At 40.6% G+C, this 24887-nt stretch overlaps 2 protein-coding genes and 2 pseudogenes across 5 annotated transcripts; 2 read left to right on the top strand and 2 right to left on the bottom strand.

The window, feature by feature from the left end:
* Window positions 1-87: 87 nt before the first annotated feature.
* On the bottom strand, window positions 88-2385 carry LOC148718126 (uncharacterized; annotated as a pseudogene).
* A 3647-nt stretch (window positions 2386-6032) lies between these two features.
* On the top strand, window positions 6033-16063 carry LOC148718127 (uncharacterized). 4 transcript variants are annotated; one of them, XM_088742958.1, is made up of 3 exons: window positions 6033-8666; window positions 10737-11244; window positions 12314-12971. In XM_088742958.1, exons 1-3 carry the CDS (start codon window positions 8622-8624, stop codon window positions 12361-12363), a joined length of 603 nt encoding a protein of 200 aa, XP_088599084.1. In that variant the 5' UTR covers window positions 6033-8621; the 3' UTR covers window positions 12364-12971. The 4 variants fall into 4 exon arrangements, with proteins under 4 accessions (XP_088599084.1, XP_088599085.1, XP_088599082.1 ...); XM_088742959.1 differs by having other exon boundaries at window positions 8406-8666; window positions 12462-12975; XM_088742956.1 differs by having other exon boundaries at window positions 8423-8666; window positions 10706-11244; window positions 12971-16063.
* LOC148718128 (uncharacterized) lies at window positions 14488-16063 on the top strand (annotated as a pseudogene).
* Window positions 16064-16779: 716 nt separating this feature from the next.
* Window positions 16780-21509, bottom strand: LOC148718129 (uncharacterized). Its single transcript, XM_088742960.1, has 2 exons — window positions 21258-21509; window positions 16780-19025 (listed from the first exon to the last, which is right to left on the bottom strand). Exons 1-2 carry the CDS (start codon window positions 21274-21276, stop codon window positions 18181-18183), a joined length of 864 nt encoding a protein of 287 aa, XP_088599086.1. The 5' UTR covers window positions 21277-21509; the 3' UTR covers window positions 16780-18180.
* Between the last annotated feature and the right edge of the window lie 3378 nt (window positions 21510-24887).

A 24887-nucleotide genomic window follows, 5' to 3' on the forward strand; every position in this document is an offset into this window, starting at 1 on the left:
TGCTTCTCTCAACTATAGAGATTTGTGATAGAATATTGTATTACATTCAATAACCTAAAGTAAATCAGTGAATTGATTATCAAAGAAGAGCTATCTAGTTTCTCCTACTTCTATGAACAACCTCCGGGCTCCTTCTGACAACTGTAAACTAGTATGTCTTTAATATATAGTTTTTAAACAGAAAATTTGAACATATATGAGAATCCCTTTGAGCTAAATCACCAAACAAACACATTCTTTGTGGCTTTTAATTTACCTATTAAATCTTGAACAATGGTTATCAATGATGTCTGCCTTCGGAGGTGTTGGCTCTGCGGCTATATTTCTTGGTAAAAGAACAGGTATTGGTTGAGCAATTCTGTTTCCCGCTTCACATCGTTGAAAAACCTGAGCGAGTAAATCTCTCAAATATTCGTAGGATTTCTTTTCAGTTACGGGTTTTACAACCCATCGCTTGTTTGCCTTGGGAAAGCAAAGTTTGTAGCGTGCCAGGCCTTCCTGTGCTCCAGACTTTATTACAGCTTGTCTACGGCCAGTGTTGTGATTATTGTCAATAGCAGCAAGCTGGGTCCTAGCAACCATGCCCTGGTATGAGAAATGCTCACGTTTAGGGCAATACTTAAGCATCATGGAGTGATATATCTCTAATCTACCTGTGTGGCAGAAGTCAGTAATCTTAGCAATATCCTTCAACAATTTAGTGTTTAGGACCACTTCCTCTAAAGCTAAGAAAGCTTGACTGTTTGGCTTAAGCCAACAGACTTTCTTGGCTTCAGAGGGAGAAATTTGTTGATGACAGCATTGGTGGAAATGAGTATTTCCTGACCAGATGTGCTTATTACAGATGTGATTTAAGAGTGACTTCCATTTTTCTTGAAGAGCCAAAACATTACCATTGCAGGTTGCAGCAGACCACCATAGGTGGTTTGAGATTGATTGTATCCATGGTGAGAGGCCCTCACATCCCCTTTGATTTGCCTTGAGTCAGCTTCTTTACCACCCACTTGGAGAGATGCCACACATCATATTGGTGTTTGATGTTTGGGTGATCTTTGGCCATGGAACTGGTGATAGAGACATGGCGATCTGTTGCAATCCTGCTGATGGTGATATCTTTTCCTTAAAGCATTTCTATGCACCTTGTAAATCCTTCTTTCTCCATTGCATTAGAAGATGTGACCTCAGTGACCTGAACCACCTGAAATGCCACCACATTACCAGTGTCCTTATCCATAAAAGTGTAAGTGCCATACTTTGAAGAATGGCCTGGACTGTCACAGCGACCGTCGCCATTAAGATTAACAACACCTCTGGCAGTGAGAATCTCCATTTGCCTCCTACTTTCAGCTTCCCATGCCTCATGAAAAACAGGGAACAAGTACTTTTTCTGTGTGTCATAAAAGACACTTTCACTGAAAAATTGAAGATTAAGGCATGATGCCCACTGGCTGATTGCAGTAAAAGTATAACCTGTAAACAAAACAGCAGCAGATAACAATAGATTTCCCAGGGGTTTCCGTTTCACTACTGGCTGTGAATCCCACTTTACTGTATGGCCACTGTTACAACTCAGTTGAACTGATAACATGCTACCAGTTATTTTTCCTTTCACAATCGATTATTATATCTAGCTCCACAACTGGGGCACCTTATCAGCAATTTATTTATAGATGATTCAAAGACAACATATTTCTTTTCAGAGTCTGGGGTAATGTAGTCTCTCTTGGATTCTTCGTCAAATAATGTGTCATCCTTGACATCCTCTCTGGTGAAACTATTTACATTTAGAGGCAAATACCAATTTGGGTCCTCAAAGTCATCATCCTCATAATCATTGTCATCATCACTTTCATCCATCTCATTCTCTTTGGTAACAGTGTTAGGTATCACAACTTCCACCTCAGGCAGAGGGGACCATGAGGTAACACTGAAACTGTCATCTTCATAAGTAGGAAAGACTACATATGGGGGAGCATGTATAGCATAATTATGATCATTGTTAACTTTCCATCCTTCAGCATTAATGAATGAAGTTTTTGAAAGAGGAAAAATGCCAGTTGTAGTTTCATCTATCGGTAGGGAAACTTTTTCGGTTGCATTTGCCTGGGTCGGAGGGGGAGACTTAGTCCTAAGTCTAGTAGTCATGGCAGCATCTTCAAACTCTGTTTGTATTGCCTTACTTTTGAGGGTAAGAGGTTGAAGACAGCACTGAATTCCAACATCGCACTTCGTTGGACTCCAAGAGAAGGATTCTGAATTTTCAGAAACAACAACTTCCTCATTACTTAATACTCCTTCTGTGGAAGCATTCTGATCGTTTGTAGCGGCCAGTAACTCCGCGACATCCTGATACGAAACAATGACAGTATACTTCGTTTGTTATGGAAACTCTATTTCTTTTGGAAAAATACTTATGTAAATTTATATATCTAGCCCCTGATCCAGAGAGGACAAAAAGTGAGCCTGTTTTATAGTCCAAAATGGGGAATTTTTAGCGTCGAGGAGGTACAATTACGTATGAAGATGCATGGAGCACGATAAATAATTATTATCTACCTCGTTTTGTAATTCGGTGCCGAGAAATGCTCTGTCGTCGGTCAAAGCCCTTCTATGTAATTATTTGAATGAGATTACGGTCCTTTCTTATTCACAGAGAGTGAGAAATTGTAACATATTGGGTTGAAGAAATCATCTCGTAAATGGCAATAATCAAAACAAAAGCTTTAACTAACTTCTTGATGCATTCGTCGATCGCGGCGATTTTTGCTTGACAATCGGGGTCTCTTTTTAGTAGATTGTGAAGCATAGTCAAATATAGAAGGCACAGCATCCTCCTTTAGCCGGCGTTTATACTTTTGCCCAGTGATCTTCGCTTGAAGATTCGACTGAAAACAGTTTGCCGAGAAGTGATCACTACAGACATAGCTGTATTGTAAGAGCAGCATATTCAAGCGACGAATTCTCTCCAGCCATGCTTTCCTCCGCTGTTTGTCCGATGGAATCTTATGGAAGCTCACATTTGTTGTCTTAGCAGAGTAATTGGTACATCCAGGAACACAGCAGTTCACCATTTCGTCGAACTTAAAAATAAACTAGCTTTACAATCCCAAAAACGTATCAGTGCGAAGTGTTATTACTTTTAGAAAGTCCTGCGAAAAGGGTATTGACGATCTGACGCAACAGCGTACTGCTGACCAATTTAATACGACTCATAAACATCCAAGATGGCGGAATTCTAATCGCTTTTTTCGTTCTCACTTTAGGAAACATATTTACGTTAAAACGAACGGCTAGCAAAAAGGGTTACCAAAATCGAGACAGAAGAAACCGGTCAATAATACAAAATTACTTCAAAAATACCCCGAAGTTCCCCTTTAAAGTGTAGAGGCTTGAAATTAAGCGGAAAACGAGCAGACCTCATCGCACGTGTTCGTGACTGCCTCAAGTCGGGAAAATGGCGCTGCGCTGACAATGGCGCTGCGCGTTGGTGACGTCACGAAATTTTGAACCGCCAGAGCGATTAGGACAAACAAACAAGCATCTCGAGTAAAGGAATATGGGCGATGATGTGCCCATCTCTAGTTCAAACGTCTCTAAAGCTCGTATTTTAAATGTCGCTGTTACGCCGGTCGCAAAGTTCTAAATATTGGCCCGCGGACCCAAGCCTGAGGTGGGGTCCTTACTTTGTCCACTTAGGGATGAAGGTCTCATTTCTCAGTTCTCTTCTCTACTCAGCAATAGAGAAAGGGGTGTTGGTTAGCTGTCAGAAATTAAAACTGGCGAAGTGCTGAGGAGTAGGCTGCGATAGACTTTCCCACTTGGTTCTTGACTCGAAAACCTGGTAAAAGCTTGACCTGTCCAAGACTGATTCCCTAACAAGAACCAACAACAACCTGCTTCTGCTTCCTTTATAGAATTTCGTGTGTGTCTCTCTCTGTCCATTTGGGATTTTAATGGTCCGCTAACCATCCACATTAACTTTCTGTATAATGCCGTCACTAAATACCCATTCCTCGGCTCCGTTTGGGTGCAGATGATTTTGCATTTTTCTGCCATGATGTTCACAATTAAGGAGCCACTGCAGGTGCAAAATACTATAAGCTTGACTCATTGCAAACGCCTTCTGACCAGATTTCACAGAAACCTTAAGGAAGATTGATAGCTTACGAAAAGGCCGATCTTTAGTCATTGATCAAGCTAAATTTTGGCAGGCGCTCGTTCTAAGTGTCACGTGCATTGATCGAGTAACGTGACATCTCCCTACCAATAGCACCCCAGAGATAGAAGCAGAGAGTAACAGATATTTGAGGTATTTTTGTTGAAAATAGACTAATGGATGATTTCAAGAGGCATTTTAAAACTAAACCGAACTGCGGATTGTGTATGATCAGGAAAGCATATAAGGGCACTGTAAGTGAAGTGTGTTCCTCGTGCGATATTATCGATTATAATAAGATTATTTCCAAGTTAGTACAAAACAAAAAACTTCAAATTGTAATCTCATACTCAGATCTCTTGCTGAGTAAGCTCTCATTCAAGAGATCTGGGTACGAGATCATACACATACTCTTCCCTTAGAGGCGCTTTCGCTTCTGCAAACGTTTTATAAAGGCGTAAGAAGAATTTGGAATTTTTGGCAGTGACAAAGACGTTTGTTTTCTCTTTTGCAGCAACTTTACACCTAATGTCATAGCCACTTTAGTTTGCGTATAAAATAAATCCCTGAACGTCAAAGAAACAATACATATCACGCCATTCAATCCTCGGGATTCTCTGTCCAATTGAAAACAGAAATAAACATGCTATTATTATTATCATTATTATTATTATTACTATTATTATTATTATTACTATTATTATTATGATTACGATATTACAAAAAATATGCACTGCCCGCAGTTAGCAAAGGCTAGTCGAGGTGGGCAGTATTTAATACATATATTATAAAATAATAAAAGCTTTACAGAGCAAGAGATTCAAAATTCTAGACAAATTACAACTACATTAATACATTTAAGATATGGCAAGAGAACAGAACAAGCTGGGGTCTTAAAGTAGACAAATCAATATAATCGTCATATTTTTCGAGTCTCTGGAGGAGGAAATCATGAATTTTACTTTTAAAATTGTATTTTGATAGCCGGCGCATTTTACAAGACAAGCTATTCCAGATTCTAACACCATTTCTCGAAAATGCCCTTTTTGTATATCTAATCTTGAACTTTCAACAAAATATTCACCTCTCGAAGATGATCTTGTCTTATGGGAATGAATATTAGCTTGATAAGTGAATAAGTTAGTTATGTTAAAAGGTGACAATTTATTAGATATGTCATGCATCATGATGGCAACTGATTTAAAGTAAAGCGGCATATCCAAAGAAAGAAAACGAGAAGAAACAAAAAACGGGATTGCATGAGATCTGTAGCCACTAAATTACATTTAGCGAAGGGCTCGTTTTTGAAGGATTAAAATTTTATCTCTATTTAACACATGGTAAACACCACAGCGTACACTATTGAGTTATGGATGCACGCGGGAGGTTGCTAAGCACGAAAGAAGCGTAAGAGTCGCTCGAGGCGATAGCCGAGAGCGACTCTAGCTTCTTGAGTGCTTAGCAAACCTCCCAAGTGCATCCATAACTCAATAGTGTACGGTGTGGTGTTTACCATTTGTTTTATAACATAACATTGATACATTGTAGCTAAAGAGTTCCCTTTTATTTAACAAATCTTACGCGACCACAAAAAACAAGCGCGCGCGGAAAAATAGTCTTTGCATTTGCTCACGTCAGCAGCGTACACCCATGGGCAAATGGGGGACGCTAAATTGACCAATCAGAGCACGCGCTTTACTTTGGTTATGTTATAAAAATTTTTGCAGCTTGACCCCACGCGACTATACCATACAGCAAAAAGGGTTGGATAAGTGATCTGTAAATGTGGTTTAGAGTAGTACTAAAGGGTACAAAGTGTCTTAATCTAGAGATAATGCCAATTAATTTACTTATTTTGAATGCAATATGAGCAATATGGTGACCCCATGAGGGAGTTTCATCAATAAGCACTCCTAAGTATTTAATAAATTCCTTACGTTCTAGAGAAATATAACTGTTAGTATGATGGTCAAAAATTCTCAAATTCGTTTCAATTGGTGATTCGGTTTTTTCTGTCTAGGCCGAAAAATAACAAAGTTAGATTTTTTTAATATTCAGTGATAACTTGTTAGTGATTAACCAATCGTAGATGTTACAGAATTCAGCATTAACTATGGTTTGGAGTAACTTCAGATTTTTATCAGCATATAAGATTGGATTAGTATCATCTGCGAGTAAGTAAAATTTAAATCGATTAGAGCTATTAGATATATCATTTATATAAATGAGGAAAAAAAGGGGTCCTAACACCGACCCCTGTGGAACTCTTGATATTAGGCTGATAGTTTCTAAAGAAACTGTTTGGGGCTGCGTCGGTGGGAGTAACGAAATAATTTGAATATATCAACCAAGTTGAAATAGTAAATTGGCCACCGTTACGATTATAAAAGCTGACGTTTCGAGCGTTAGCCCTTCGTCGGAGCGAATAGGGGAATTGTGGGTTGTGTGTGCTTTTAAAGGCAGAAAAAGGAGCTACGTGATTGGTGGGAACATGGCAACGAGAAAAACACGAATAAACTAGTGGAATGAAAAGCGTTCGTTGATACCTGTGGGATTTAGACTGCCGTTTGAAAGATGAACTTTTGTTCAAGAGTTTTCCGGTTTTCCGTGCTATCTAAATGTAAGGAGAGACCGCAGATTGCCATATGTTGCTTAGAATATCATAGTTATCAAAACGGCCGATAAGGGCGGCTCAGTCGTTGTTTGGCGCACCGACCTCTACCAAAAAGAAGCTTTGCGGCAACTTTCTGACACCTCTTTTTATCAAAAGGTCGACAAAGACCTCACTGCCAGCGATCAAAAAACCGTCAAGAATACGATCAACCAACTCATGACTAAACAAGAATTGCCGGCCACAGCAAAAAATTTCATTATAACTACTCCTAGAACTTCTTGTATTTACTTTTTACCTAAAATTCACAAACCTAACAACCCGGGTCGGCCATCGTCTCGGCTAGCAGTTGCCCTGCCGAACTTATCTCCAGCTATCTAGACAAAATTATGGCTCCCATCGTCAAAACTTTACCATCGTATATTGAAAGACAGCCAACACGCTCTTCAAATTATTCGCGACTTTAATTTCCTTGGCCAAAACAATCTTCTTTTCACCATGGATATTACGTCTCTTTACACTGTCATTCCTAATGGCGAAGGTCTTCTGGCCCTTAAACATTTTTTTCATCAACGTACTGTTAAAGAACCTAAATCTGAAACACTACTACGCTTAGCCGAACTAGTGCTCACACTCAATTGTTTTTCATTCGGGGACAACTTTTTCAAACAAACCAATGGTGTAGCCATGGGTACCAAAATGGGACCTAGCTATGCCAATCTTTTTGTTGGTTTTGTCGAACACCAATTTTTCAGCCAATACAACGGCTCCAAACCTGTACTCTGCGGTCGCTACATCGACGACTGTATCGGCGCCACCTCCACTACCAGAGAGGAACTGACTCAATTCATACCTGCAGTCAATTCTTTTCACCGTGACCCGGCTCTGAAATATACCTGGGTAATTTCTTACAATTCTTTACCCTTTTTAGACATCAAAGTTTCAATTGAAGGTAACGGTTTATGCACTAGTGTGTATTACAAACCTACAGACTCGCATAATTACTTGTTGTATTCGTCTTCGCATCCATCTCACGTTAAGAATTTCATTCCTTTTTCTCAGTTTCTAAGACTTCGTCGTTTATGCAGTGATGACTCTGATTTCCACCAGAAATCAGAGTCAATGTGCCAGTTTTTTCGATAAACGTGGTTACCCTGATTCTGTCGTTCAAGCGGGTTACCACCGCGACCAACTCATTGATCGACATTCAGCATTACAAACGTCACAAAAGGAAGATTCCTACCGCATTCCATTCACTCTCACGTTTCACCCTCAGAACCACTCAGTTAAATCCATCATTCTTAAAAACTTTAAATTACTTCAAAACGATCCAGAGACAAACGTTATCTTTTCGCAGCCTCTGCTCATTTCATTCATACGCGACAAAAACGAAAGCAAATTTTTTGGTCAGAAGTTCTTTTCAGACTAATGACCAACCAGGCACTTTTAAATGCGCTCGTGCACGATGCAAAACGTATCCTTTCATTCACAACACTGAGAAAATATCGGGACCCAAACGATCCATTAAGATAACGAAAAGGATCGTCAGTCAACCAGTATCTTATGTACCTGACGAGAGAGGACTCTTTAACCCTTTCGAAACAGATCTGTAGTGCGAAGTTTTTATTTTTATTTTCCTACAATTGTTTATATATATATATATATATATATATAGGAAATATTTGCTTGCAAATAGAATTTTTATTCTTCTTCTCCCCGTTGTGTACTTTTTATTTCCTTTGGGGGCCTGGGACTTGGGGTGGCATTTATTTGGATTATACCCAATACCCTTTAGGATACTTGTGCTTGCCAAGTGACCAGGCTCCTATGTGAGCGTCACTCCGTTCCATCTTGATGGTGGTTAAAGACGTGGTTTGTCATCGTGGTTTTTCATTCGAGGTGAGTTTTATTAATTTTATCCCTTAAAACAGTTTCCTCTTTGACGATTTGTCTTTACAAGTCCCGAGCTTTCTGTGGTTTGGTCTATTTCTTACATTTTGCTTGCACATGTGCTTGGTCGAATTCACAGCTTTCTTCGTTTCGACTTTCTTTCTTTGGTTTTATGGCTAGCTCACCTCCCACAGTTCTTATTTTAGGCCATTCGTTTGTTCGAAGGCTGAGTTCAGACCTTAGATCCAATTTTGATGCCCGTGCTGCCGAGCATTTTAATCTTTTGGGCGACGCCGTGATTCACTTGCATGGCGTGGGCGGTCGTACTGTGAAGAAACTTCGCCTTTACGACCTTGGTGTTGTTTCTGCCCTAAAACCCGACGTCATCATTCTTGAAATAGGCACTAATGATCTTGGTGCTAACCGTCCCGAGGTCGTTGGTTCAGGGATCGATGATTTGGTTCAATTGCTGCTCCAATCGTACTCTGTACGAGTCATCGGTATTTGTGAGGTGATACCTCGTGTTCGAGCGCCGTTCTTCAACACGGCGGCAACGATCCTCAACCAATATCTCACCGATGTTCTAGAGCCTTGTCCCAACGTTTTTCCCTGGCGCCATAAGGGCTTTAGTAATCCCACCGTCAGTCCTTACTTGTCCGATGGCGTTCACTTAAACCCTTAAGGCCAATATTCTTTATATCGAAGCTATCGGGGAGCTATCTTGAAGGCCCTTCGCTCGCTTTGATTTCTCACCTTGCGGCTTTCTTTTTCTGGTATTGTTTTATAAGGCCCTGGTGCTGAATTTTATTAACCTTGATTTTCGGCCCTTGTTGGAAACAATCTTTGTAATTTTAAGCCCTTGTTACTCTGGTTTGTTTAATTTTAATTTATTAGGGCCCGTGTTGCTCATGTTTCATTCCCCTTGGAGCGCTGGTTGCTCTTGTTTGTTTTCCTTTTGAATTAGAGCCATTGTTGCTCTGGTTTTCTTTTAGTTGAGGCCCTTGTTGCTCCTGTTATTTTGAAGTAGAGTCATTGTTGCTCTGGGTTTATTTATTTCAGGCCCTTGTTGCTCATCCTTATTTTGAATTATTGCCATTGTTGCATTGGTTTTATTTGCTTTGGGGCCCTTGTGGCTCCTGTTTAATTTGAATTTGAGCCCTTGTTGCTCTGGTTTTATTTTACTTGGGGCCCTTGTTTCTCCTGTTTATTTTGATTTAGAGCCCTCGTTGCTCTGGTTTTTATTTGGGGCCCTTGTTGCTCTTGTTTATCTTGCATTAGCCCCCTTGTTACTCTGGTTTTATTTTACTGGGGCCCTTGTTGCTCCTGTTTATTTTGATGTAGAGCCCTTGTTGCTCTGGTTTTATTTGGGGCCCTTGTTGCTCCTGTTTATTTTGAATTAGAGCCCTTGTTGCTCTGGTTTTTATTTGGGGCCCTTGTTGCTCCTGTTTATTTTGATTTAGAGCCCTTGTTGCTCTTGTTTATCTTGAATTAGCCCCCTTGTTACTCTGGTTATATTTTACTTGGGGCCCTTGTTGCTCCTGTTTGTTTAGAATTAGAGCCCTTGTTGCTCTGGATTTTATTTGGGGCCCTTGTTGCTCCTGTTTAGTTTGATTTAGAGCCCTTGTTGCTCTTGTTTATCTTGAATTAGCCCCCTTGTTACTCTGGTTATATTTTACTTGGAGCCCTTGTTGCTCCTGTTTATTTTGATTTAGAGCCCTTGTTGCTCTGGATTTTATTTGGGGCACTTGTTGCTCCTGTTTAATTTGATTTAGAGCCCTTGTTGCTCTTGTTTATCTTGAATTAGCCCCCTTGTTACTCTGGTTATATTTTACTTGGAGCCCTTGTTGCTCCTGTTTATTTTGATTTAGAGCCCTTGTTGCTCTGGTTTTTATCTGGGGCCCTTGTTGCTCCTGTTTATTTCGAATTCGAACCCCCTTTTTTGCTCTCGTCACAGGCTATTGCGGCGACACTGTGTCAGCCATGCCTGTTCCCAAAAAAAAAAAAAAAAAAATATATATATATACTGTATTTAGAATCTTTAGTGTTAGTTCCAGGTACTTGTTGCCCCCTTTTCTGTAGATGCCTCCTCGTCGTTCACAGCGATCCAAGTGGCCATCTGCTGAGGCCTTGGTCTCCTCCCCTCCGCAGCGTGTCAGGGGACAGAGTTTGGGTCTCGATGGCAGTGCATCATCTTCCACCCATCAACCCTCCATTCTGCATGAATCCTTGGCAGCAGCAACCTTGTCCCCTGTGCAATCCCAGTCACCTCCTGCAGCACCAGCTACAGATCAGCTCGCTGCGTTAACTTCACCTGTAACGGATCTGCTGGTGTCGCGGGTAACAGATGAAGTGACCAAGCGGTTGCAGCCATTCCTTTCAAATTTGCGCTCAATTGTCCACCAAGCACAAAGTCCCCCCTCCACATCATCTCAAGCACCTCCTGTTTCACTCTCTGTGGATCAGTCTACTTCCTCCCAGCCATCTGGACACAACATCCAGCGCGTCCAAGGACATGCTGCCATCCAAGATACAGTCGAGGTACCTGCTGTTCATGATGGGGTCCAGTCTGTTCTAGCCTCCCTGTCAGGTGAGCAGAATTTGCCCCCGGGAACACAGCGTCCCAATGATGTTTTCCTGTCTGTTAACCTACCAATCGATGCACGGATCCCAGCTAAGATTCGGAGCCGAATTATTCAAAATGAATTTGTTGATTTTGGCTCCCTTCTTGTTCATCCAGCTTTTGAGGACAAATTTCGCATCACACTCCAACCCTCCTAGGAAGGCTCTTCCCCATCGTTAGCTCTTGAGCCAGTAAACAAAGCTAAACGTATTACGTCAATAGATGTTTGGCTCCAAGCTTTTCATGTTTTTGTGGGTATTTTTACTGCACAGTATCCCCATGAGGCTCCCAGGCTCATGAAGTATGGGGCTACTATTCAAGATCTGGCTGCTAGGGGGCATAATTGGCGTTATTATGATGAAAACTTCCGTTTTTTGCGCCAGTCTGAGGCCACCTCTCTTCCCTGGGGCTCTGTACATTGGGAATTGTGGTTGAAGTCTCAGACTAATGCCAGAAAATCCATTCCAGCAACCAGCCTTGCTAAGAACTTTGATATCCCTCGGGGTTATTGTTTCAAGTTTCATAAAGGGGGTTATTGCTCAGGATGCTCCTTTAAGCACTCATGTGCTAAATGTGATGGTCCACATCGGGCTATAAATTGTAATTTTCGTGCCTTTAGCAAAGGACACGCTTCCAAATTGTCCAAGCAACGCAGCCATAACACCCCTAGCAGCCGGATCACTCCCCAACCTACTTCCTCGGGAGCTTCCAACACCCGTCCACAGTGATCGTTTGCAATTTTTTCTTTCTGGGTATATCCCTTCCATAGTAGAGCTTTTATCCAATGGTTTTAATTATGGCTTTCCCTTGTACTATGAAGGACCGCGAGACTCTACATGTGCTAAAAACCTACTTTCTGCAATCCAATATCCTGAGGCAGTTGATGCCAAACTAGATAAAGAAATTGCCGCTCATCGCATTGCAGGCCCTTATTCCTCTCCACCTTTTCCCCGTTTTCGTATATCTCCACTGGGTTTGGTTCCTAAAAAGACAGAGGGTGAATTCCGTTTGATTCACCACCTTTCTTTCCCTCAAGGTTCATCATTGAATGATGGCATTTCTTCATTTCTTTGGTTGTTCATATAATTTATAAGGGAGAAAAGGCATAAATATATATATGTATATATATATATGAATGAGTAAATCTAAAGTGCCCTGGTCATTGACTATCTTTTCGTTTACAGCCTTGAAGAACATTTGAAAATTATCAGGAATCAATTCTACAAAATATTCCTTTTGTATCAACATCCTTGCAAGTACCTTATTCCAAATATTTAGTTTAATTGGGTTTTACTGTAATTATATAAAAGATAAAATCTATATTATAGGTAAATAATAAAACAGTGGTTGACCTGAAACTACCCACTACCACCTAAAACCAAAATGAGACTGAGAGAATTTCCTTATTAGGCCATCTGAAGACAAACGATTTCCATCATCATCGTGTTCAACTAATAACTTTTCGTTTTCCGTTGAACAGGAGAGGGGCGCAACTTAAAAAAGCCATTATTGTTCCAATAATTTCTCTATGTAACATTACGTTACAGCCGATCTCATTTTCAGGTGAACAATTGAATCAGGAGAGGACAAAATTGCACAATTGTTATCGACAAATCTTTTATAATTGTACCTAGTACATTACGTTTTCATAAGAAGTAAAGAAGTTTGATTCACCACCTTTCTTTCCCTCAAGGTTCATCATTGAATGATGGCATTTCTTCAGAATTTACTAGCGTATCCTATGCTACGGTGGAAGATGCCATTCATATCATCAGAACTGTTGGCCACGGCTGTTTTATGGCCAAAACAGATATTAAGAATGCTTTTCGAATCATTCCTATTCAACCCCAAGATTACAACCTTTTGGGGATTTGTTGGAGAGGATTTTATTATTATGACCGCTGTATGCCGATGGGGTGTTCAAGCTCTTGCAAAACATTTGAACTTTTTTCTTCTGCCATAGAATGGATTGCCCATAAGAAATTGCATATCGATCACATTTTGCACCTGCTGGATGATTTTCTCATTGTCTCCCCCTCTCCTGATTTGTGTAAACAACAACTTGATTTATTCTTAATGCTCTGCCAATATCTGGGCATCCCTATGGCGCCGGAAAAAACAATTGGCCCTTCATCAACAATTTCATTCGCAGGTATTGAATTAGACTCGGCCCTTATGGAGGCTCGGCTGCCTCCTGATAAGCTAGTAAAATGTCAGGACCTAATTTCCGGTTTTCTCAGGCGTCGCAAGGTTACCTTACAAGAGATACAGTCGTTGACAGGTTTATTGAACTTTGCCTGTACAGTAGTTGTTCCTGGTCGTGCATTTCTGCGTCGTCTTATTGATTTGACAATCGGTCTTTGGCGTCCTCATTTCCTTATCAGGTTGACTCAGGAAGTTAAAGCAGATCTTAAAGTCTGGCAGCAATTTCTGTCCGGTTTTAATGGTCGCTCCTTTTTTCTCTCAGTTGATTGGGCTAATTCACACCATCTCAAATTGTATACCGATGCATCCGGTGCCATAGGCTTTGGGGCAGTTTTTGGCGGGCATTGGTGCTATGGGGAATGGCCCGCGAGCTGGCGTCATCGCAACATAGCATTTCTTGAATTTTATCCCATTGTCCTAAGTCTCCACCTCTGGGGACATACTATTAAGAATCAGCGTGTTTTGTTTTTTACCGACAATGAAGCATTGGTCCATGTTATTAACAAACAGACTTGTCGTGATAAGGACTTAATGTTCTTTGTGCGTAAGCTGGTCCTAGTTTGTCTTAATTACAATATATGTTTTAAAGCTAAGCATGTCCCAGGCTTACAGAATAAGCTGGCTGATTCTCTTTCTCGGTTACAGTTGCAGATTTTCAAACAACTGGCACCAGCTTACATGCACAAAGCTCCCACGGTCATACCTCCTCATCTGCAGCCACTGAGTTGGCTTCAATAGCTTCCTTTTTACTTCGCTCCAGTCTTCAGCCCTCATCCATACCAACTTATCAGCATGCTTGGAAGCTTTTCCACCAATTTTTTGTTTCTACCTTTCATCACCCTTTTCAAGCATTGCCTATTTCACCTTCCATTTTGGCCTTATTTATTGCTTATTTGTTTCGTTCACAGTATGCTCCATCCACTGTGATGACCTATGTGTCATGTTTGAGTTACTGCCATAAGCTAAAGGGCTTTTCAGATCCCTCTAAAGTTTTTTGTTGCTCAGATGCTTAAAGGTTTTCACAAAGTTGGCTTTCGCCTTGACAGTCGTCTTCCCATTACATTGCCCATTTTAGCTAAATTAATTTCTGTGGCACCTTCTTTGGTTGGTTCTCCTTATCAAATTTGTCAATTTCAGGCAATGTGTTCACTAGCATTCTTTGCCTTTTTACGAATTGGTGAAATGACCTCAACTAGTGGGCGGACTGATACTTCTCCCTTACAAATTTCGCATGTTAGTAAGCTGCTCAGCTCTTCAAGGGATTTGAATGCTTTCAAGATTACTTTCGGTAATTTTAAACATAGTTACAATGCTCCCCCTTTTTCCATTTTGGTGTCTCGTCAGCCACAATCCTGCCCTGTGGAGCTTTTGGCCAAGTATTTAGCAATGCGAGGGACCCAACCGGGTGCTCTCTTCATTACAGTGGATGGGGCTCCAGTTTCTCGGTCTCATTTTTCCAATCAGTTGTCATCTGCCGTACAGTTTTGTGGTTTGTCCCCCTCAGTCTACAAGGGACATAGTTTTTGAATTGGCGCTGCTTCTCATGCTGCAGATAAGGGGTTATCCGATGCTCAAATCCGCCTCTTAGGGCGATGGAAATCTAATGCATTTCTTAAGTATATTAGAACACCTAATCTTTGCTCTTAAAGCTGTTATTTTCTCACCATCCAGCGGGTGCAATTGCCTCAGTTTACTATTTTCTTCCACCTGCAGTATTAGGTAGTAGGGGTGGTTCTTACTTTTGGTGTAGCCCAAAATATTCTTTCTTCTTACTTGAGTAAGGCAGGTTCATGTAAATTGTCCATTAACACAGGACTATCCATTGTTGATATGGGGCATTAGCTAGCATGGGCAGCTCTTGCCTTGGGTTGGCATTGTGTCAAATGCATCGAAGAAGTTAAGTGAGGCGTTTAAGCCTTCTTTCGCATATTTTGTTTAGTATCCTACTGTTGATCTGGGGCATTAGCTAGCATGGGCAGCTCTTGCCTTGGGTTGGCATTGTGTCAAATGCATCGAAGAAGTTAAGTGAGGCGTTTAAGCCTTCTTTCGCATATTTTGTTTAGTATCCTACTGTTGATCTGGGGCATTAGCTAGCATGGGCGGCTCTTGCCTGGGGTCGGCATTGTCTCAAATACACCGAGGACGTTAAGTGAGGCGTTTGAGCCTTATTCCACATATAGTTTAGTATCCCACTGTTGATCTGGGGCATTAGCTAGCATGGGCGGCTCTTGCCTTAGGTCTAAGTCTCATTATACTTGTCTTTTCTTATCCTAATGTTGATCCAGGGCAGTAGCTCGCATGGGTGGCCCTTGCTTGGGGTGGGCACTTACTCGCTTACCTTCAGATAGTCTATTCCACAGCATAATGGTTGACTATTGTGATTCCGAGCATTAGCTTGCATGGGCGGCTCTTGCTTCTGTGCTGCGCTTGCCTGGGGTGGGGCGGCATGTGTGCGGTCACATGCTTTGGCGTTTTCAGTGCCCTCACCTTTACTGGGCCAAACTTTGTATCAAGGATTTGATTGAACAGTAATTTTAAATAAATGCGGCTATGGGATTTTGCCCATAGCCATTTACTCCAATTGTTGATTGGTTATAATTTTTCCCAGTAAACATAGCTCAGGCAAGGCAGCATATTTGGGTTGTTCATATAATTTATAAGGGAGAAAAGGCATAAAGGAAATATTTGCTTGCAAATAGAATTTTTATGCTTCTTCTCCCCGTTGTGTACTTTTTATTTCCTTTGGGGGCCTGGGACTTGGGGTGGCATTTATTTGGATTATACCCAATACCCTTTAGGATACTTGTGCTTGCCAAGTGACCAGGCTCCCATGTGAGCGTCACTCCGTTCCATCTTGATGGTGGTTAAAGACGTGGTTTGTCATCCCTCCTCCTCCCCTTGTCCCAGCCACTCCTCATTTTCAGCTCATTATAATGTAATTTTTGGCGTTTTCAGTGCCCTCACCTTTACTGGGCCAAACTTTGTATCAAGGATTTGATTGAACAGTAATTTTAAATAAATGCGGCTATGGGATTTTGCCCATAGCTATTTACTCCAATTGTTGATTGGTTATAATTTTTCCCAGTAAACATAGCTCAGGCAAGGCAGCATATTTGGGTTGTTCATATAATTTATAAGGGAGAAAAGGCATAAATATATATATATATATATATGAATGAGTAAATCTAAAGTGCCCTGGTCATTGACTATCTTTTCGTTTACAGCCTTGAAGAACATTTGAAAATTATCAGGAATCAATTCTACAAAATATTCCTTTTGTATCAACATCCTTGCAAGTACCTTATTCCAAATATTTAGTTTAATTGGGTTTTACTGTAATTATATAAAAGATAAAATCTATATTATAGGTAAATAATAAAACAGTGGTTGACCTGAAACTACCCACTACCACCTAAAACCAAAATGAGACTGAGAGAATTTCCTTATTAGGCCATCTGAAGACAAACGATTTCCATCATCATCGTGTTCAACTAATAACTTTTCGTTTTCCGTTGAACAGGAGAGGGGCGCAACTTAAAAAAGCCATTATTGTTCCAATAATTTCTCTACGTAACATTACGTTACAGTCGATCTCATTTTCAGGTGAACAATTGAATCAGGAGAGGACAAAATTGCACAATTGTTATCGACAAATCTTTTATAATTGTACCTAGTACATTACGTTTTCATAAGAAGTAAACGTACATTCAATCAGTACATGTCAGCGATGCGAAACGTGTAAACGGGATCCAAAGAATTTCTAGTGGGCGGCGAAATGGAAATTGATTACAGAGCTCTACAGGAGGCGCGCGCTAAATCGTAAAAAACTCTGAATGCGGCACTCTTAGAACATTCTTTTTCAGTTGTGAGTGGTTTCAGATGGTTTTGAATTGTTAAAAATGTTTTTAGTTTGTTTTTAGGTGGTTTTAGGTGGCTTCAGATGGTTGAACGCGGTTTCTGGTCGTTCCATGAAATATTACATAACATGAACGGTTTTCACACTATTCGTAAAAAGTTACGGACAACGCAGTACTAGAACAAAGCTGGCTGGCGAAAAGCTTACACTGTAACAACGTATACAGCCTGTGTGTGATAAAATAAAGATAAAAAAAATCCGAAAGATGTCCTGAGATCGTAACAGGAAAGGTCAAAAGTTCAGAAATTACACAAAGATAAAATAGCTTGAAAGTCTTAACATATATACATGAAATTTAGTGTTGAAAATTCATTATCCTGGTACCTATGATAAAATGAATGTTAATCAGTTCTAGGCCGAGGAACCTTTTAAGGTGTAAGCTGAAACACACCTTCGCTTTGTTTTCAGAAATGCCGACTCTCGCGGCACATGCACGAATTTTGTCGCACATGGCTTTCTTGGTCGAGGGCATTCCTCCGTTGAAAAACGTGGTTAGCACTTCCTTTTGTTCCTATGAATGAATTAATCGGGATTACCTTTCATTATAGAGTAAAAAGGTCAGACGTAGGTAATGGGAAACAATAACCTAAAAGTTTACGTTGTGCAAGGAAACAAAGGAGCTAGTCGAAGGGGTCAAAAAGGGGCACAGATATTTTGACAGTATACGTCAGAAGCTCGCGATAGGTAGATAGGCTCTACTTTGACCGCTTGTATGCGTTAATTTGATGCTAATTAAATCCGCATGTAAGCGGTTAATTACGAGCGAATCGGGTGATAAATCTCTATACTTCAGTTTCGACTGTCTTCTTTCTCTCCCTCTGTACGTCTATAATCTCCTTCCAGGGAATGACGCAAAGGAAGACCACTGCAGTAGCTGCTGTTACTATAATCTGAGCGGCAGCGACCGCGTTATCTGTAACAACACGATCAACTGATGGAATAACTGATGCAACAACCGTAAGCGACGTCATCGCACCAAGAAGCAGGAATATGCAAATACCTTGCACACATCGTAGAGTCTTCGTTTTCTTAATCATCATCATTAGACTTGTACCTACATTAATAGAGAATAGAGAAAGCCTGAATGAGCCATAACCTGCACCGGTGGCCAGTCCAAAATTGAAGACGATTTTGTTGCAGATGACTTGTAAGGTTCCATTTCGAATCAAATCTCGAACGACAGCGCTGCTACAGTTTAGGGGATCCAGTGGCTCCCGAGTCCATTTGTCTTCAAAGCAGTCTTTGGTGAGGTCTTCTTCTTCGCAGTCGTAGCTTACATCCAGCACAAGGAGCTGCCAAACCAATATCAGTACAACGCTTAACATCGTAGTAAACAGGATCAAAAGTCTTGTCAGGACTTTGGTTAAGAGGATGTCGTTCTCTGCTGTCAGATCAATCTCGTTAAACGACCACCGCGTTCTTGTACGACTACAAGTTTTCTCCTTCTTCGTCTTCAAAATATCCGAAAATGCGTTTGTGACGACCCAGTGATTGATGCGATCCAGTTTGTTTCTAGAGCATTTCATCGTCACAAGGAGGGCCGACAACCAAAGAACACAACCAAAGATAAGAGGTGGCCATAACAAAATTCTACCATACTCGTCTGATTTCATTATTCTATCTTGAACTGCAAAAGAAATTCACACGCAGGGCGTTCACTAATCGTCACGGAGTGATAAAATTTCATAAAAACATTGCTAAAATGCGCATACACCTTGTCGAGACAAGCTGAAGTATTATTTTCTGCAGTTTTTCCTAGCTAAGATTTAAGCACGTTTTCTAGTAATTTTAGTTAGCTTGCGGGCAGAAACGTGATTTGGTGTTCCAACCACATCCGTAGCGAATAATAGCTGTGGCTTAATTGCTTCCTTTTATCAATCAATCAATTTATTAATGTCAAAATGTAGGATGGGGTTGCCCCGGTCATCCGATTCAGAGGCTCATGTATAAAACGTATGACAATAAAATACTAAATTAAAAACGATACAATGAAGAAGTCAATTAAAATACAAGCACCTACATTAAGATAATTTAGAAAGTTACACCCATCTACGACCCAGTGAATTAATGAAAAAACTAGGAAACTGTCATGAAAGCGTCCAAAAGAATTTATTTAGGGGTATGTAAATAATTCTTTTATTCTCCTAGGATCAATGTAGCGTGTGATATTTGTATTTGTTACGTCATTTGTATTCTTCACTTGAGTAACCTGTTGTGTAATTAACCTTTATTTCAATAAATCGAATAGTTTTCTTCCTTCTTTTCTGGCACCTTGCGTCCACATGTATACAAGCATTCAGGTGGTTACGGCGCGAGGTTTTTTTTTTCTCCCTGTTTTGAGAGAAGGTCACCGGCGGTGAAGGTTTGAAAGTTACCAAGACTCGTTCGGATCAGAGCATGTTTTAATCACTGAAGAGTCATTCAGCAAAACCGTTCCTTTACACGACAAAGGATCCATTTGTCGGGGAGCACATGTGTGCCGAGAAGCTGGCCGAAGAAATTAAAGCGCAGAACTTGAAGGAAAAGGAGAAGATTATCTTCTGTTAGACAGTAAGCCAGTGAAGACAACTGAGTCAAGAAAGATCTGAGCGAAGACCGAATTACGTGAGGTTGGAAACTTCTACGTTTAGCTGGGTTAAACGTGAGTTCGGTTTGTGAATTGTGAATTTGGTTTGTCAGTCGTTTGTTGGTGGAACGTGGTTGGGTTAAGGACAGGTCAAGCACAGGTACGCGAGGGCGAACTGAACTGAACTTAAAAAAAAAAAAAAACCTACCTTTTTTTATATCTTAATAGTAACACTCTTGTAAATATATTTAGTGTGCTGTAGTTTTAAATTATTGAATTCCAGTAAATTAATTAAGGTAAATAATTCAGCTTATTGCATTATCGTTATTGTTAGTTACTTTATTGTCTTACTTAAAATGATAAATATTTGTAGGATTACATTTAGTTGTGCTGTGGCGTGTCTTCTCGGGCTTGTTTGTGCTTGGTGTTTTGTTTGTGTTAGAGGGCGCCCACCTTTGTGGCGTGGTATCGTCACAGAAACTTAAGCAAAACCCTAATATAAACAATAATTACATTTACAATTGGTTCTTAAGACTGGTAGATTGTTATGAATCGCTAGTGGTAATTAAAGATTGTAATCGGATTATATTCGGTCATTTTAATGTCGAAACAAGGTGAATAGTCAACGCAAAGTAAATAAGTGTCATGCACAAGTCTTAGATAACAAAGAAACAATAATGAATGTTTGACAATTTAGGTTTGCGGCCGGACGTACGTATCTAGGCACAGGCAGCCCAAGCTCACTACTAGAAAAGCGGACGTGACTCTTACCGTGTTGCGCGACGTTTTATATTTATAAAGGTTTGTATGGGATGTTATCGCGTGGTTTGCCTTAAAAGAGAGAAAAAATGTCTTGTTTTGAAATAAAGCGGACTTAACTTATTGCCTTGTTGTTTTCTTTGTTGATTCCTAGCGTCTCAGGCCATTTTGAAGCGTTTTCGGCGAGTTAGCGCCATGTTGGTGTTCAACTGCAGTTATAGCACGAACACCGTTCGTATTATGTCATCCTCTAAAGAGATCTTTATACTTTATTCGGTCTTATCATTTGTACCGTGAAAAGAGCATTTCCCAAAGAGAAACTCCCAAATTTAACAAGATTTTTACAGACGAATACAAATCCAAGTGCACGCTCTGTCGTGGACGAAACGTTTTTCAAGGTAAGCTGTGCACTAATTTATAAAACTTGCCGGCTTTCAGCCTCTTCCACTCGTGTTCCATCTGTTATAGTGCTATCTTTTTTTACTTTACGACAAAAGCTTATTACATCGTAAAAAAAGATTAGCCTGTACAAACCTATAGGCTTTGGTTTCATTCAGGTCCCGCGATGTAGGTGACCAGCAACACATCAGCCATCATCTCAGATAAAAAACAAGTTTTGACTATGTTATCAAATGAATCTAAAGCGCTGTTTCCTGCTTTCGTCTGTTTATTATAAGAATGTTTGGCCAGAACCGACAAAGCTGAGTGTTGTGAAAAAAATTAGAAACCTTTTTCTTTCTGATTTTGAATAAAAATTACCGGCCACGTGCTAGTCGAATCACGTGCTAGTCGAATCACGTGCTAGTCGAATCAGTTCTCACATAAATAAAGGGGGTAAGTTTCTAAAGAAACCGTGGTGATGCGTCGGTGGGGGTAACAACGTAATCTGGTAATTCAATTTAATTTAATTCATTAGCTTCGCCGGGGACCTAGTCTCCCTCGCAGCCGTTTTTTTTGGATGTCACGCAACGCTCCCCAAAAAGAACGGCTGCTGACAACCGAACTACATTCCTTTCTCATTGTCCTTGCGGTTTGGTCGCGGTCTATTGAACAAACCAATCATATACCAGAAAGTCTGAATGACATAAGGTTTCACGCGAAAATGTGGATGTGGCAGATGATCTAGCTATCATGTCGGGAGAAACACTGAAGAAATTTGTCGATGAGAGCTCGAAATGTTTCACATGTGCATCGTTGTGCCCTGGTTAAGATAGAGTATATATTTTTGGGAAAACTTCTCACAATTTGGTTGAAATTATAAAATCTACGCTTAACATAGACGTCAACTGCTACGCCAACGACACGAACGCTAGATTGTTTGAGCGGTTGTTGAAGTTTCAGCGAGCAACTGAGAAAGTAGAAGAAGCTAAAAACTGACCTGAAACTCTTTATTCGCACTATTTCAAGAGGTTACTACAGATTATAAAAGTCAGAATATATAAGAAACAGTAAATTACATCAATAATCAAAAGGAAATACAAGACGCCTTTTAATCTAGGCCAAGGGCTAAACGCTTGCTTCGACCTACAAATGGAGATCAGGAGGAAAAAAGCGCGTACTTGCCGTCAACAAACCGGGCGAAGCTTCCAGAACACTGCAGTTTAGGTCGGCCAACGTCTCCTACACTACTTGTACTCATTCATTTGGCAGTCCGCTGCTAGCTGGAGCGAACCCGATTAGTTATGTTCGTGGCTTCTTAACACCGGTACAGAAAATCGGCCCGAATTATCGAGTGTTTCCGCACGTTGGTACAACGCAACAACAATAACAATAATATGACCACTTTCATCGGTAATATGGTCAAACACGAGCGGGAGTGCTTGATATATTAACGATTTCCCGGATCCTGTAGGCAACTTAACAAAAACATCTTCTTTCTCGACTAAAACATTTTTAATTGCAAGCTTCTGGTGAGCATTAAGCTAGAAAATTTTGAACTTTGACGACGCTTTACGAAAAACTCCTTCAAGCACCGCCATTTGTCTTGTGTTTTCCACATGAGGATCGCGATAGAAAACGATATCTGATTGGACGAGTCTCAATGAGGTGAGTCTGGCGCGAAAAGGTTCCTGAAAATGGAACCCGAGCTGTGATTGGCCAATTCAGAGAAAGGAAGGTAGTTCGGTTGTCAGCACCCGTTCTTTTGGGGGAGCGTTGCGTGACATTAAAAAAAAACGGCTCCGAGACTACCGGGGACCCCGCAACAGCTTGCGCGTGATGTCAAAACAATTTCTCGCAGCGTCAAACGGAGGCTTGGTGGTGATCGCTTCGCGTGTTTTGTTGGTGTTTAGAGAAATAATCAATTACCCTCGTCTGGTTTTTTCACTTTTTGTTCGAAATGCCTCAATTGTGTAATGCCTAAGGCTGTAAAAACTCTTCAGACATGAAAATCAAAAAGTCCTGGCATTGTTTACCGCTGCAGAACAAAGAACTGCTTTCGAAATAGCTTGCAAATATTCGATTCGGTGAACAAACACGCCAGTAATGAGCACTCGAGGCTATGTGGCGACCACTTTGAAGCCGACGGTTTTAGGAAAATCCCGGGGGCCTTGCTTGTCAACTTGAAACCAGGGTCAATTCCCACAAAGTTTTGCTTTGTGCAAGAAAAAACACCGAGGAAACCTCCAGCAGAGCGAAAATCGGTCGAACGAAAGCAGCCGACTTCGTACGTAAACACAGCGTCGAACGATTTGCCAGAAACATGCGATGGCTTTGAAAGTGACAGCATTGTCTGGATCAATAAGGTCCTTGTCGAGAGCACTATTTTCTTTCTAGCAATCTGCTGTGCAGGATATTTTTTTCCGTTCTAAAATGCTCTTTTTTCTGTTACATTTGGGCTGCATGCAATTTTTTTTCTTCCAACAAGCGCTTGCAGGGATTTTATTTTTCAAAATCACTCACCCCCCCCCCCTCCTCAAAAGTTAAATGATCGGCCCCTTAGCTCAAATGGTAATATCAACCAAGTCGAAATTGTAAATTGGCTTAACATTTCACGACTTCCTGTAAGCTTGGCAGTCTTCTAACCCGTACAAAACAGCTAGATCTAAAATTGTCTATGTTAGACCTACCAAAGATCTTCTAGACATTTCCTGGATCGTTCCAAGACAAACTAAATGTCTAAGAATAATTTGGATATATCAACAAAGTTGAAATGGTAAATTGGCCACCGTAACGATTACAAAAGCTGACGTTTCGAGCGTTAGCCCTTCGTCGGAGCGAAAAGAGGAATTGTGGGTTGTGTGTGCTTTTAAACGTAGAAAATGGAGCTACGTTATCGGTGGGAACATGGCAACGAGAAAAACACGAATAAACTAGTGGAATGAAAAGCTTTTGTTGATCCCTGTGGGATTTAGACTACCGGTTTGAAAGATGAGCTTTTGTTCAAGAGTTTTGCGGCTTTCCGTGCTACCTAAGTGTAAGGAAAGACCACAGATTGCCATATGTTGCTTAGAATGATTAGTGTGTATTACAAACCAACACACTCGCATAATTACTTGTTATATTCGTCTTCGCATCCATCTCACGTTAAGAATTCCATTCCTTTTGCTCAGTTTCAAAAACTTTGTCGTTTATGTAGTGATGACTCTGATTTCCACCACAAATCAGTGTCAATGTGCCAGTTTTTCGATAAACGTGATTACCCTTATTCTGTCGTTCAAGCGAGTTACAACCGCGCCCAACTTATTGATCGACATTCAGCACTACAAACGTCACAAAAGGAAGATTCCGATCGCAAGACATTCACTCTCACGTTTCACCCTCACAACCACTCAGTTAAATCGGAAAGAGTACCGTATAACCCATACATTAATTATGTATGCACCCCATTGTTTTTAATACAATGACTTATTCCCATGGGTTTAGCATATATACATTACTAATAAGTACTTACTGCTTCAATAAAAGAGAGAGTAATTGAATGCGGCTTTTTCGCCTCCATTCCTTTCTCACGTTCTTCTACCTTCTCCCCTTCGTTCCTAACTTCTCCTCGGTTTTTTTTTTCTTTTCTTTCCTTTTTACCTTCTTGGCAGTTCTGCTGAGCCTTGAACCATCGCTCCCCAGACAACGCGTTATTATCAGACCATTATCAAACCATAGCCTTACCACTATGCTACGCAAACTAGTTAGGAGTTCCTATCCAAAAGCTACTTTTTCTTTTACCTT

This window comes from Stylophora pistillata, chromosome 13 (assembly GCF_964205215.1).
Source record: "Stylophora pistillata chromosome 13, jaStyPist1.2, whole genome shotgun sequence".
Taxonomy (NCBI): Eukaryota; Metazoa; Cnidaria; class Anthozoa; order Scleractinia; family Pocilloporidae; genus Stylophora; species Stylophora pistillata.